The sequence below is a fragment of the Plenodomus lingam genome (genome assembly GCF_022343315.1).
Source record: "Plenodomus lingam strain CAN1 chromosome Unknown contig_27, whole genome shotgun sequence".
Lineage (NCBI taxonomy): Eukaryota > Fungi > Ascomycota > Dothideomycetes > Pleosporales > Leptosphaeriaceae > Plenodomus > Plenodomus lingam.
In genome coordinates this window covers 1,083,410-1,095,689 of record NW_027093942.1, presented here as the reverse complement: position 1 = coordinate 1,095,689, position 12,280 = coordinate 1,083,410, and the positions used below count along the sequence as shown (strand labels likewise).

The following is a 12,280-nucleotide window of genomic DNA, read 5'->3' as shown; positions in this document are numbered from 1 at the left end:
TGGAGCCTACCGGTACCGTAGATACCTACGATGCCTACGGTAAGCTCCAGCAGACAACAAGACTGGAGATCGCACCACTACATCGTACTCTACTAGTCCAATCGCGCTCCACTTCCCTTTGCCACTTTATAGCAAAGAAGTTCGCTTGTCGCAAGCCCGCGTATCAGCCTTGACACTGGCCCTGACATTCTTGAGGTTGCAGCATGGCACGAAGAAGCTCTTTTGACGAGGCCTCTGCTGGCTTTCGCGCCCACCTCCCTGCTCTGGATAGTCCGCGCTTTACTACTGCTGCAAAGCAGAGCGTCTACGAATACACAAAATGCATGCAAGATAATCGCGCACCGCCGTGGCTTTACGACTTGACCACGGTGTGGGAGAAGCTGCTGGCTGAGCCCTTTACTGGCGTCATGAATGACGGAAAAGTACGAGAGGCGCTCTTCTCGGCGAAAGATGGGAATAATCCAGACGTTGAACTGGCGGTCCAGAAGGCAGAGAGCTTACTCGGCAGTCTAAGTGTCGAGATGAAAGGCAAGCTCACCTATCCCATCAATGCGCGAGAATGGAGAGCATGGAGCAACCCTGAATTCCTTCTTCGACCATTCGGGCTCCGTCTCGAAGAGGGTACGTTACGACCTTGGCCATTTCCCTCCTGCTCACCCCTCCTTTGCGTCTGACTAACGGGTCAGTTCCTGAGGACACGGCGCAAGGCATACTCTCTGTTGTCCAAGCATCCCTTTCGCCAGAAGGATTTCAAAAGGCGCTCTCGGCCATGCGTATCAATCATTTCCTAGGCGAAGTCGTCCGCCTACCCAACATCATGAACAAATACTCATACAACTTTCTCGTCTTCGGTACGCCTTCTACCTCCCCATCCTCCCCGTGGGGTTGGTTGCTATATGGCCACCACCTATGCATATCCTGTTTCTTCAAAGGCCCTTTTATCTCGCTCACGCCTTCTTTCACGGGCGCAGAGCCTAACATCATCGACGCGGGGGAGTGGAAGGGCACCGAGATTCTTCACAGAGAAGGCAACTTGGGACTCCAGTTGATGCAGAGCCTTGGGCCAGAACAACGAGAGAAAGCGCAGACATTCAAAAAGTTGAGAGACGAGGGCATGAAGCAAGCCTATGGCAATTCCAACAACGACCAGAGCAAAGCCGATGAATTGATTACCGATACCTGGGGGCCGGATGACCAGAGGCACCGATGCGGCGCATTTAGAGATAATCGTGTCGTGCCCTATGAAGGCGTCGTGGCCTCTGACCTCTCGCACGAACAGCGGAAGCTCATCATTGAGATCTGCAACGAATTCCTCTTGTACCATCCCATCAAGGCGCGGGAACTACGACTCAAGCAAGTGGAAGAGCACTTCTCGGAAACATACTTTTGCTGGATTGGCGGTTATGGGCCCGATGATGCATTCTACTTCCGCATCCAAAGCCCCGTCATCCTGGTTGAACTGGATCATCACTCGGGGGTGTTTTTGACAAATAAGGAGCCGGCCAAGTATCATACACATACAATCTGTCGAACCCCGAATGCGGGGGACTATGGACAGGCTGTTAGGGAGGGAGCAGAGCGGTTGACGTAAGTGTTCGCGGATGGAGGTAGCTACATGCTGTGAAATCAAAAAAAAATAACCATCTTTGCACGTTCATAGCAAGACAAGGAGCTATCCCATATACAGATAGGGAAGTAGGAATGCGATGATGACTGGCAAACAAAGTGCTGCCAACCTCTGGGTATCATTTGGATGTAGAAAAGTATGCTGAAAGACAAGCTCGTCTACAATTTCGACTTTGGCTTCTTGCCCCCTGCCACACCCGTCACCTCCTGACCAGAAAGCAGGAAATCTGGATACTCGAATGCGTTGCCAAACCCAGCGGTATGCCAGGCCCCACCATCGACGACGAGTGTCTCGCCGTTGACATAGTTGCCCGAATCAGAGAAGAGGTAGACGGTGGCATCGGCAATCTCCTTGACGGTGCCATATCGGCCCAGAGGAATGCTCTTGATCGACTTCTTCTCGGCTTCTGGATGGGCGAGGCGTGACATACCCTCTGTGCCGCCAATGGGCCCCGGGGCAATGACATTGGAGGTGATGCCCTTGGGACCCTGCTCGATAGCGACAGACACGGCCATGGCATCTACACCGGCTTTGGCGACTGATACGTGACTTTGCAGTGGCATACCCATATAATGCATAGTTGCGCTCACAAAGATGATTCGGCCACCGGTTCCTTTGGCGTGTGGTGCGCGCCCATCTGCCTTGTGCCTGGCGGCCGAGTCTGCTAGGTAGGGAAGCGTGGCCTTGAGAGTGTTGTAGCTGCCCAGCACGTCAATATCCATGACACTCTTCATTGCATTGGGACTGAGCTGGTCTATCGGGGCCAGGAAGTTGCCTGCCGCGCCCGCGATGACAAAATCAATGGCACCGAGTTCTTTGGCACATCGGCTTGCGGCTTCTTCGAGTAGCTCGGGCTTGCGCACATCGATGGCGCCGATGCCTATGACGGTGGAGCCGGAGCGGGCGGTGGCGATGTCTTTGGCCATGCGCTCAGTCTTTTCCACGTTGCGGCCGACGATGCAGGCGTTTGCACCGAGGGCGACGAGGGCGCGCACTTGGGCGGAGCAAATGGAGCCCGCGCCGCCAGTGCAGAAGACGACCTTGTTGTCTACATAGGAGCGGGTGCGTGTCAGCAAAAGGAGCAATAGAATGGCTTCTGCGTGCGATTCGTCCTGGCCTACCAAAAATGCCATCTCTCCACACATTGCTCAAGTACTCGTCTCTGGCCGGCGGCATGATGGCAGCGATGTGACGTGAGGTGATATGATGTGGTGATGGGATAGGTACGTTGTGCGTTGTGCGTTGTGAATGTGTGTATGTGTGTACAATCAATAGTCGAGTAATACAATGCTCTTCTAGACAAGCATGAGTATGGGCATACCAATACACACAAACGTCTTCAGAATCCAAGCCGAGTAGCCACGTATTTGTATCCCGTCAAAAGGCAGAGCGAAGCAATGTTTCGTTCGGTTGTTGTTGGCCGGTCAGGCCGTCAGTAATCGTCGCCGTGGACGGTGGGACTGAACAAGCCGAGGTCCGTTCCAAAGAGCGGACTGGGGTTGGAGCTAGCTGGCCTGCTCCGAAGTAGATGATGATCGGTCCCCAAAAGTTCGACATGCTCCGAATCAACTCCCCGCCTGTAACCTCTGCATGGCAAAAGGTGACGCTGCATTGACAACAACAGCCAACGCTACTACGCCATCCTTCAATCGTCGTCGTCGTCGAATGACAGCAGCCAACAAGCACGGCGCCAACACAACTTGTAATGACAACAACCACACAATATCACCATCGCCATCATCGTCAAGACGTCAAGACCCACAACACCAACTGCAGCTTCAACTTCAACTTCCAACCTCAACACCATGGCGGCTCAAACCGTCACCATATGTAAATTCGTCGGCACAATCTCGCTCGGCATCGCAACGGTACGTCTATCCCACGCTGCCATCTCCTCTCCTGCCTATTGTATACACACACACACACACACACACAGCCCTCCCCACCTTCTCTTACTAAGCTTTCCTTTCTCTATCCACAGGGCGTCTCTGCAACCCTTTCCACACTCGCTCTGCCCGCCTTGCTCGCTCTGCCCACGGCCGTCAATGCGCGGACATCCTTGACCTACCTCGCCTCCTCGTCCTCGACTCTATCCTCCTATCTCCGCCACATGACCACCTTTACCCTGTTCTCCGCATACCTGCTGTCCCCACGGCAGGCCCGGCACCCGTATCTACTCTACACCTCCATCTTTGCTTTTGCCTCGGGCCCAGGCGTAGATTATGCCGTCACACTGAGCCAAGGAAGCAGTGAGCAGCGGCAGGTGCTTGATCTCGAGGCACAAGGCGACAATGTCAATGGCGAGCAGGTGAGGCAGGCGGTCGAGAGACGGCAGTCCACAGAGAGGCTCAAGACAGTCCTGGCTGGGCTGACCTTTGCCATGCAAGTGGTTGGGCTATGGGGTGATGGTGCCTAGGACATTGTCGACTTGTTTGCAGTGGGAAAATAAATAAGGTCTGGCAGGTAGAAGGAGAACGGGCAAGTGGACTTGCTGTGGTGGTGACCTTTGTTCATCACGAGGATGGGTTAGTGAGGCCTCATCATTCGACGGATGGGTGGGAGCAACGTGTGCCATGTCTAGAAGCATTTGCTCATACACATGGCTTTAGCGAGCGCATTTGTACCCCCTCTGAATCATGAAAACATGACGTCCCAAGTCGATGCAGAACCTAGTCGAACCCAGTCTGTCCAAAGCACCTTTTGTGTGCTCTCCATCCTCGTGGACGCTTGTAGCTTCTTTGGAGATGGCTAAAAGCCGTGGTATCAGGTCGTCACATCATGCCATGGCAACAGACAATCCAGTGTCGCGCAGCAACTGACGGTACCGTCCAAGGTATCTATTGCCGGCTTCCCAGGGCCTATTGAGTACGAGAAGCAATCCATTCATGACTAGCAAGATGGGGCAGGGGGCCTTGTCCACAAGCGAGCATCTACTCTACTTTGTACCTACTAGTAGGTACATGTGGTAAAGGAGACGAGTTGTACAATACAATCAGATGATGACAGATCCGCCTTGAGCCTTTGCGGCACCGCACCCAGCAAGGGCAAGAGTAGTGGTACCTAGAGTAGGGTTTTGATGAGTTGTGAAGTCTTGGACGCTCCGAACCGTCCCGGCTTCGACACTTTCCGAGCGCTTGGCAGAAACCTTTTGGGCCAGGCCAGTTGTCGTGTGAAAGCCGCCATCCTGAAGCGAAGACAGGAAATTGTTCTTGGTTATTTTCTCCGATGATGGGACGAGGAGGCGGGAGGATCCGACACCGACCATGCCACCACATGCTCGTCGTGAGTGACCCAATGAACGAGGCGGGGCTAAACCAAATCTGCAGCGCAGAGCAGGATTGAGCTTTCTATACTTGGTACATGGATGTATTGGCATGCGTGCCAAGGTTTTTGTTTATTCAATCACATGATACTCAAACTACCCGAGCGCATGAGTACATGGGAGCTGCATCAAGGTTTCGAGCCCTTGAAGGTTTGCTGTTCGTTCCTGTCATCTACCCTAGGTCGATGGTGTGGTACATACCCAGGTACACACGGCAGGTAGGGCAGTCATTTCTACGGGGGCCGTACGGTGGATGCCGTGCAAAGAGCCAAAAGCCAAAAGTATAAAGGGTGGACATGCTCATCTCCGACTGTACTAGTATGTAGACACATGGTGGTGGAGCTAGGAGTAGGGGTGTGGAGGGGGTTGGCAGTAAGGATGTTGCCTGTTCGGATCGCGCATCATGTGCGCATCGCTAACCCCTCGGGCCATCGATCAGTTACGCGTCGATGGTGCAACCAGCCAGTCATGTGCCTGGTGCTGCCCTATGACGACAACGGGCTTCGAAAAGCGTCGACTCTTCTCCTCTCCCGCAGTGTGCTGCCTGACCGTGCTTTGGTCTCCCCATGGTACTCTCTACTAGACAGAGGGTGTGGAAGGGCACAGTAGCGCTTACCGACTCTGACCCCCTGACGATCGCACTATCGACAACACTGGCGGTTTTGCAAACGGTCCGTGGCCATAGGGTGTCCTGTGAGCGAGAGCAAGCGAGTCAGCCTCTTGCGTCATAGCTTGCTGTCGAGAGGAGATCGGCTGGATTGCAGCAGCCCTGTTGTCTGTTGCTGTTGATTGCCTACCTGGTACGTAGTAGTACATGGCAGTAGAGTACTCTAGTGGGAGGGCCAGTCTCCTCCATGGCCAGACGCAGAATCTTTACCTGATTCCAGGACAGGGCTGAATCGGGTCGTGGTACAACCAAAGTGTCGGCGTGTGGATGAGCTTCATGTTTGGGCAGGAAGGAAGGTGGCGCGTCCTAGTAGGCGTACAGCAGGTATGTACTGTATCTTTGGGTAGATAGTACCCAGTTCTTCCTCTGGAGAAGGGGCAAGTGTACTTGGCTGTTTAGTACAGTATCATACACACACCTACACTTGATCTAGTAGATTGGTATTGATTGTCATTGTCATCGCCATGCTTCCTCCTTTTCGCCTAGAGAATCCAGTGCGGCACAGCGGGTGGACAAAAAGCAAGGCGGATGAAGGCGGAGCATGTCCTTGGGGCCGAAAGCAAAGAACCAGGGAACAAAGCGGGAACTGATTTTCAGCACGGCCCAAGGTAGAGTAGCAGGCAGGCGCAGAGACAGGCCAGGCCAGGCCAGGCCAGGTTAGTCAAGTGGCAAGGTTGGCCGGGGCTGATTGGCTTAGTTCCAGGGAAAGGTTGCAGTTGGCAGTTGCAGGGCAGGCAAGAAGTGCCCTTGGCCCACAATGGCCCCTTCTCCATCCAGCTTTCTTTCCTCAACAGCAAAAGCTTTTGCCCGCCCGCCCGCCCGCCCGCCGCTCTTGCTGCTGCTGTTGTTGTTGTTGTTGGCTGTTGGCTGTTGGCTGTTGTTGTTGTTGCTGCTGCTGCTGCTGCTGCTGCTGCTGCTGCTGCTACTCTACTGCAACTCTACTGCAACTCTACGGCTACCCTATCCATCGCCTCTTGCTTGCCTTGCCCCTTGCCCCTTCCCCTACGCCGACGACTCCCGTCTGGTCTCTCGTTCACAGCGATAAGCAATGCTGACCAGCCCCTTGAGTGAATAGTCCGCTATTCCACAACCATCACCACGATTACAGTCACCACCCTCACCCTCACCATTACAGTCACCGCCCTCGCCCTCACCCTCACTGTTACCTGTCACCATCACCATCTCTTCGCTCGCTTGCGACGCTTTCGGGTACGCGCTGGGCGTCCAAAACTGCATGCACGCATCCCCAGCCCTGCCAACAACATTCTCGCTTTCGGTACCACCAACCTCACGCCACTGCCACTACCATTACCACGCCCAACCTGCCATCTGCCCTCCCCCGCCGCATAGAGGTGCTCGAGTACCGCATCTACACCAACCAGTGCCCACGCAATCATACACCCTGTCCCCCACCCCTACGGCTCGCTCACGTCGTTGGAGGCGTTCAATCGCTTTTCCTCCGCCTACCCAAGCGCTGCTTGATTGACTCGCGCTTCACTGTCCACCCAACCTACAGCAGCTTTCACATCACAAGAGAGAGGGAGAGAGCTACGACGTAATCACCAACGTCTGTTCCCCCACCCGTATTCCATCTGCATGAATACCACCCATCGCACTGTCATCGACCCACTTTCCATCGCCCCGCCATTGCAAACATGGGCATCATGTTGAGATCAGACCTCGCACGTCGTGCTGCCGCCTGGATGGCGCTCCTGAGTTCATCCCTCACCGTCGCTTTTGACGCCCCTTACTGCTCAAACCAGAACACCGCCTCGGGCGATGCTTGTACGTCCACTCCCCCTCCAAACCTCGCCTCAACACCACTGACACACTCGCAGTCAATTGGCCATACCAGTCAAACGGTAAATGTACAGATCACTGTAACAGTCTTGGTACTTATGCCTTCGCCGTCATACAGTTCACCGACTGCTGGTGTACCAACTACATTCCTGCACGACAAGAAGACACGAGCAATTGTCAAGTGGGCTGCCCAGGCTTCCCAGTCGAACACTGCGGCGACAAGGACAAAGGTCTTTACATCTACATCAAACTCGCCGGATCGCCCTCTGGTACTCAAGGCGGTTCGCAGCCCTCTGCTACAGACGTGAGTAGTGCCGCCCCTCCCCCATCTCCGACAGAGAAACCGCCCTCGTCCGAGGCGCCGACTGTCAGTACTACCTGTTTCTTCTCTTACCAGCACCTTTTCTCCGCTCTTGCCTCGGCTGCACCATTTCCTTTTTTTTTCTTCTCTCCCCCATCTAGCATGAGTGTCCATGATGCCCTCGTGATCTGTATTTGACTTGTTTGGCAGCAAGCTCAGGCTTCGCCATCCGTAGTCACGAGAGTGGTGACGGCCAATCCACAGACAGTCGTCCAGACAGTTGTGGGCGCACCGCAGGTCACGACTGTCTTCTCCCCCATTACTTCCATCTTTACTGTTTCTACGACTGAAGTGCGTTCTTCCTTTTCCACCGTCTCCTTCGTTGAGGTGCACTCTTTCTTCTCCACTGTTGCCACGACCGAACTGCGTTCTTCTTTTACCACCGTCTCCGTTACTCAAGTACATTCTTTCTTCTCCACTGTCGCTACAACCGAACTGCGTCCTACCTCTTCCACCATTGCTTTTAGCAAGCTGCGATCTATCTTGGTTGGCCGTACTCATGCCCTCACTACCTAAAGGCTGACTTTTTTGTAAGCAGAGCACACAACCGGCTTCTACTACGCGTCCCACCTCTTCTGCCGACCCGCCGACTACGACAGAAGAGCCCAAGACAACGGCAACCGTCGTCACTGAGAGCGGCATCATTGTCACCCGCACCGTCGTCTTCACGCCTGATCCCACTCCCGCCAGCGGCCAGACCAGCGATAGCAACGACAGCCAGTCCAATACAGGTGGAATCGTCGGCGGGGTCGTTGGAGGTGTCCTCGGACTTCTCGCCATCGTTGGCGGCATCCTTTTCCTCCTGTGGCGCAGGAGAAAGCAGCAACGCGAGCAGATGGGTGGCGAGGGTGGCCAATCGGGTCTAAACCGCAATACGAGTACTATGAGTAAAGCCGGTCTGCTCGGTGGTCACGGTGTCGAGAAGAACCTGCAATATCCTCAAGCGACAGTTGCAACGTCTGGATCACAAAGAAGTCGGCATGATGATGATTCCATTGGACCCATGTCTACATCTGATCGCAGATATAGCCAGCCCGTACTGGTCGACTCGAGGCTTAATCCTAGGGCTGTGTTGACCTTCCACGGCTCCAACGAAAGTCGAGACAGTCTTGCGAGCATCGATGATAGTCGGGATTACGGACGGCAGCTAAACGTTGTCAACCCCGATCCATCCAGGGACTGAAAATCGTCGCCCGAGTGACAATTACTAGTTGCGAGCTCGACCTGGAGGATCTCGAGATCGCTTGACGTTAGTGAGGACAGTTGGATGTCAGTAGCTACGTTACGACCTCACGAATCATCAAACACCTCATCTGTACAGGAATATTCATCATAGCATCGGCGCACGGCGTTTAACAAGGTATTGCACATGTTCCGGTATCGCACCGCTACCGTCTTCAGAATTTCGTTCGAACCAGGATTCACTTCCATTAATGGCGCCCTCACTTTGTACACCACTTTCCTCTTCCCACCCGGATATCTCATTATGCTATTGTGTAATTTTTTTTTGTAAGGATTCAGCTGCGGCACGAGAGTCAAGGAAAAGACACCAAAGCCGTAGCTCAGAGGAGGAAGACCAGCCTTTTAAATGGTCATTAGCAAAGGGGAGGCGGTGGTTCCATATTAGTTAGTCAGAAGAGAGCAGGGCCTATGTAGCTCGCGTACTTTGAAAAATAAAAGATAGTCCATCAACACTGATATTCAACTTTTATGATGTCGCCCAGAGACAGAGATTCATGCTTACACGCTCTTTGGCTTATGTAAAGAGGACAACCAGAGCATGTCTCTCTCGCCTGCGCCTCGTTCAACCCCGAGAATGTATTTGTGTGAAACATGACGGGGGGGGGGGGGGGCACGCGATATGACGTGGGATGAGGCTCAAGTGCCCTAGGCGCTACATTTCGCTAGGGTAGGGGTAAGGGGAGGGGGGACCGTGAATCTCGACCACCGTGGCCCATTCTCATCGCTTCTTATCAGATTCACCCCACGACTAGTTCACGTGGCAAACACAACGGTGCAGAGCCCAGCAGTGCATATTTCCGCTAGTCATTCGCCATGAGTAAAATGTGGGAGGTTGATCCGGAGACGCGCAGCAAGGTAGGTAGGCCAGTTCCAAGCGCTCCAGCGCCGTTGTCGTGGAGGTGGAGTTTGCTAGGCGTGCTGAATGGTGATGTGGGAGCAGAGCGATGCGCAAAGGATGCATGCGGTGCGCATACTTCTTTCGAATAGGACAGCTAACAAGTGAATGTAGTTGCTGGAGATACAAAAGACCAACGAGAACAACAAATGTGTCGATTGCAATGCGCCGAGCCCCCAATGGGTACGCAACCTCCTTCCCTCACCATGTACACCCTCCTCCCTCAGGCGCGTAGACACGGTTGCGCATAGCACAGTCTAACATGGCAGGCCTCGCCCAAACTCGGAATCTTCATGTGTCTGTCCTGCTCGGGCGTTCACCGCGGTCTCGGCGTACACATCTCCTTTATTCGCAGCATCACCATGGACGCCTTCAAAGGCTCAGAGCTTGCCCGCATGGCCGCCGGTGGCAACAAGACCTATCAAGACTTCTTCAACGCGCACGCTTCGAATACCAAGGAAGGAAGGACGTTTGAAGCCTCGACGATACAGGAACGCTACGACTCGGAGGCGGGCGACGAGTGGAAGGAAAGGCTAAGCTGCAAGGTCGAAGACCGCGAGTTTGACAAGGCCAATCTGCCCAAGCGACTGCCCAAGAAGGACAATTCAACATCGGCCGGCATGGGTGCGCCCCTCAGTGGCCGTGCCAGTGCAACAGATAGCAGAAGTCAAACTCCCCTGGGCAAGCCAAGAGGCCACGATGCTGCCTTGCACCGCTCGGCCTCACCCGCACTGGGGACCAACGCCATGTCTTCGCAAAAGTCAAAGAATGAAGCCTATTTTGCCAAAATGGGCCAGGCCAATGCAGAACGGCCTGAGGGTGTGGCGCCCAACCAGGGAGGCAAGTTCTCGGGCTTTGGCAGCGAGCCAGACTCGTGGAAGAAAGAGGACAGCTTCGACGCGCCGCCTGAGATATCCGACTTCCAAAAGGACCCCGTCGCAGCGCTGACCAAGGGTTTTGGCTGGCTCGGCGCTAGTGTCAGCAAGGTCGGCAAGACGGGTTACGAAGGCTGGGTTAAGCCAGGCATGCAGAAGGTAGAGACCTAGGGTGTGACAGTCCCTCAGTCTATAGCTACTGACAATCTTCTCCAGCTTGCCGAAGCAGACATTGCCTCTCAAGCGCGCAACACTGCAGGCACCATTGGCGCAACCCTTCAAACCGGCGTCGTCAATGCAGGAACAACGTTCAATCGCTTCGTCGAGGGTGAAAGTACGACCTCGAATGCTCGGCGTGGCGGCCCCGCTGTCGAACCGGAGCACAAAGACTTCTGGGAGTCTTTTGGGGCGCCAGCAAAGGGGCCTAGCAAAGATAAACAGGACTTCTGGGACGAGTTCTCGACTGCAGGTGAGACAAGGGTGAATGCCAACCAAGCAAGGCAGAAACCATCAGGCATTGGCACGACGGCTATGAAGAAGGGCGGGTCGGGTGGAGCCGCAAGTGGGAAGAAGGAAGACGATGCTTGGGGGGAGTGGTAGGTACAGTCGCTTGTTCAGGCCATTTGTATGGAGTTTTTGGAGTCATGGATGCCACATGTTATATCCGCAGGGATTTGTAAAGCAAACGAAACAAAACGAAAGCCGGAAAGACCAGCACAGCATCCTTTTAGTGACATTGTAGGTCTTCCCATGCCAATTTTGTCCTGATTTACACTATTTTCTTAGCAGCGAGTGCAGACAAGCCTTCCAATTTGTGCCCTTCATTAGGGGCTACAACGTATTGTCCATCTCGAGTCGCCGATGACCTTTGCCAAGTTCTCTGCTGTCAACACGACACCTTGACTGTCATCATGGACAGTACAGCCATGGAGACGGCCTATTGCAGCTTCTATGGCCATGAAGCGTAACTTCCACACGGAAAAGTCTCAAGTGCAATCGCGTTGTTCCGCTTCACACTCGTTTTTCTTTTGTTGCTACTATCGAAACACACTGAACAACAAGGTCTCTGCTGCCGCTGGGAACAGGTCCAACGCATGGATGCATGTAATGAAGCACCGTCTTGGGATTGCATACTTGGTGCAGTCAGCAACTTGCTACATGCGACCGACTCGACTACTCCATCACGACTTCCCATCACATGACACGCACAATCTACTTCTACTTCCGATCCTTGGAGCCTTCCCAGAGCGGAGCCTCCTGCCCACTGGTTCTTCATCACCAGTAACCACGCCCACCAGAGACAGCCCGATACACCTTCTGTCACTGTTGCCACGGTGAGCTTCGTTCCCAAGCCAGCGCCGCAGTCCATAAAAGCTCGTGCTCGGTTGCGTCTCTTCTTCTCCTTTCTCTTCTCACATCGCACAACAACCGTCCCGCATTCAGCTTCCAGCCTCTTCTCATCTTGGCTTCACTCCTGGTATGACTGCATGC

General features: G+C 54.1%; 6 protein-coding genes across 6 annotated transcripts; 4 read left to right on the top strand and 2 right to left on the bottom strand.

Moving 5' to 3' along the window:
* Nucleotides 1-203: 203 nt before the first annotated feature.
* IAQ61_007352 (uncharacterized protein) lies at nt 204-1,591 on the top strand (the record flags this gene model as incomplete). The annotated part of the gene is made up of 2 exons (XM_003840666.2): nt 204-621; nt 687-1,591. 2 exons carry the CDS (start codon nt 204-206, stop codon nt 1,589-1,591), a joined length of 1,323 nt encoding a protein of 440 aa, XP_003840714.2.
* Nucleotides 1,592-1,785: 194 nt separating this feature from the next.
* Nucleotides 1,786-2,772, bottom strand: IAQ61_007351 (uncharacterized protein; the record flags this gene model as incomplete). The annotated part of the gene is made up of 1 exon (XM_066097540.1): nt 1,786-2,772. One exon carries the CDS (start codon nt 2,770-2,772, stop codon nt 1,786-1,788), a length of 987 nt encoding a protein of 328 aa, XP_065952582.1.
* A 660-nt stretch (nt 2,773-3,432) lies between these two features.
* IAQ61_007350 (uncharacterized protein) lies at nt 3,433-4,043 on the top strand (the record flags this gene model as incomplete). Its single annotated transcript, XM_003840668.1, has 2 exons — nt 3,433-3,495; nt 3,609-4,043. 2 exons carry the CDS (start codon nt 3,433-3,435, stop codon nt 4,041-4,043), a joined length of 498 nt encoding a protein of 165 aa, XP_003840716.1.
* A 576-nt stretch (nt 4,044-4,619) lies between these two features.
* Nucleotides 4,620-5,765, bottom strand: IAQ61_007349 (uncharacterized protein; the record flags this gene model as incomplete). The annotated part of the gene is made up of 2 exons (XM_003840669.2): nt 4,620-4,947; nt 5,566-5,765. The coding sequence occupies 2 exons, from the start codon at nt 5,763-5,765 to the stop codon at nt 4,620-4,622; spliced, it is 528 nt and encodes a 175-aa protein (XP_003840717.2).
* Nucleotides 5,766-6,375: 610 nt separating this feature from the next.
* Nucleotides 6,376-9,566, top strand: IAQ61_007348 (uncharacterized protein). Its single transcript, XM_003840670.2, has 4 exons — nt 6,376-7,401; nt 7,455-7,783; nt 7,928-8,263; nt 8,316-9,566. The coding sequence occupies exons 1-4, from the start codon at nt 7,272-7,274 to the stop codon at nt 8,958-8,960; spliced, it is 1,440 nt and encodes a 479-aa protein (XP_003840718.2). The 5' UTR covers nt 6,376-7,271; the 3' UTR covers nt 8,961-9,566.
* Nucleotides 9,567-9,832: 266 nt separating this feature from the next.
* Nucleotides 9,833-11,654, top strand: IAQ61_007347 (uncharacterized protein; the record flags this gene model as incomplete). The annotated part of the gene is made up of 6 exons (XM_066097539.1): nt 9,833-9,874; nt 10,029-10,097; nt 10,184-10,948; nt 11,006-11,385; nt 11,492-11,527; nt 11,588-11,654. The coding sequence occupies 6 exons, from the start codon at nt 9,833-9,835 to the stop codon at nt 11,652-11,654; spliced, it is 1,359 nt and encodes a 452-aa protein (XP_065952581.1).
* Between the last annotated feature and the right edge of the window lie 626 nt (nt 11,655-12,280).

What these genes read in the sequence shown, in the direction of transcription:
- IAQ61_007348 (XM_003840670.2), top strand. Translation starts at nt 7,272, where the DNA reads ATGGGCATCATGTTGAGATCAGACCTCGCACGTCGTGCTGCCGCCTGG. An exon ending in CCTCGTCCGAGGCGCCGACT is followed by an intron (nt 7,784 to 7,927) that starts GTCAGTACTACC and finishes CTTGTTTGGCAG; the next exon opens with CAAGCTCAGGCTTCGCCATC. An exon ending in GCAAGCTGCGATCTATCTTG is followed by an intron (nt 8,264 to 8,315) that starts GTTGGCCGTACT and finishes TTTTGTAAGCAG; the next exon opens with AGCACACAACCGGCTTCTAC.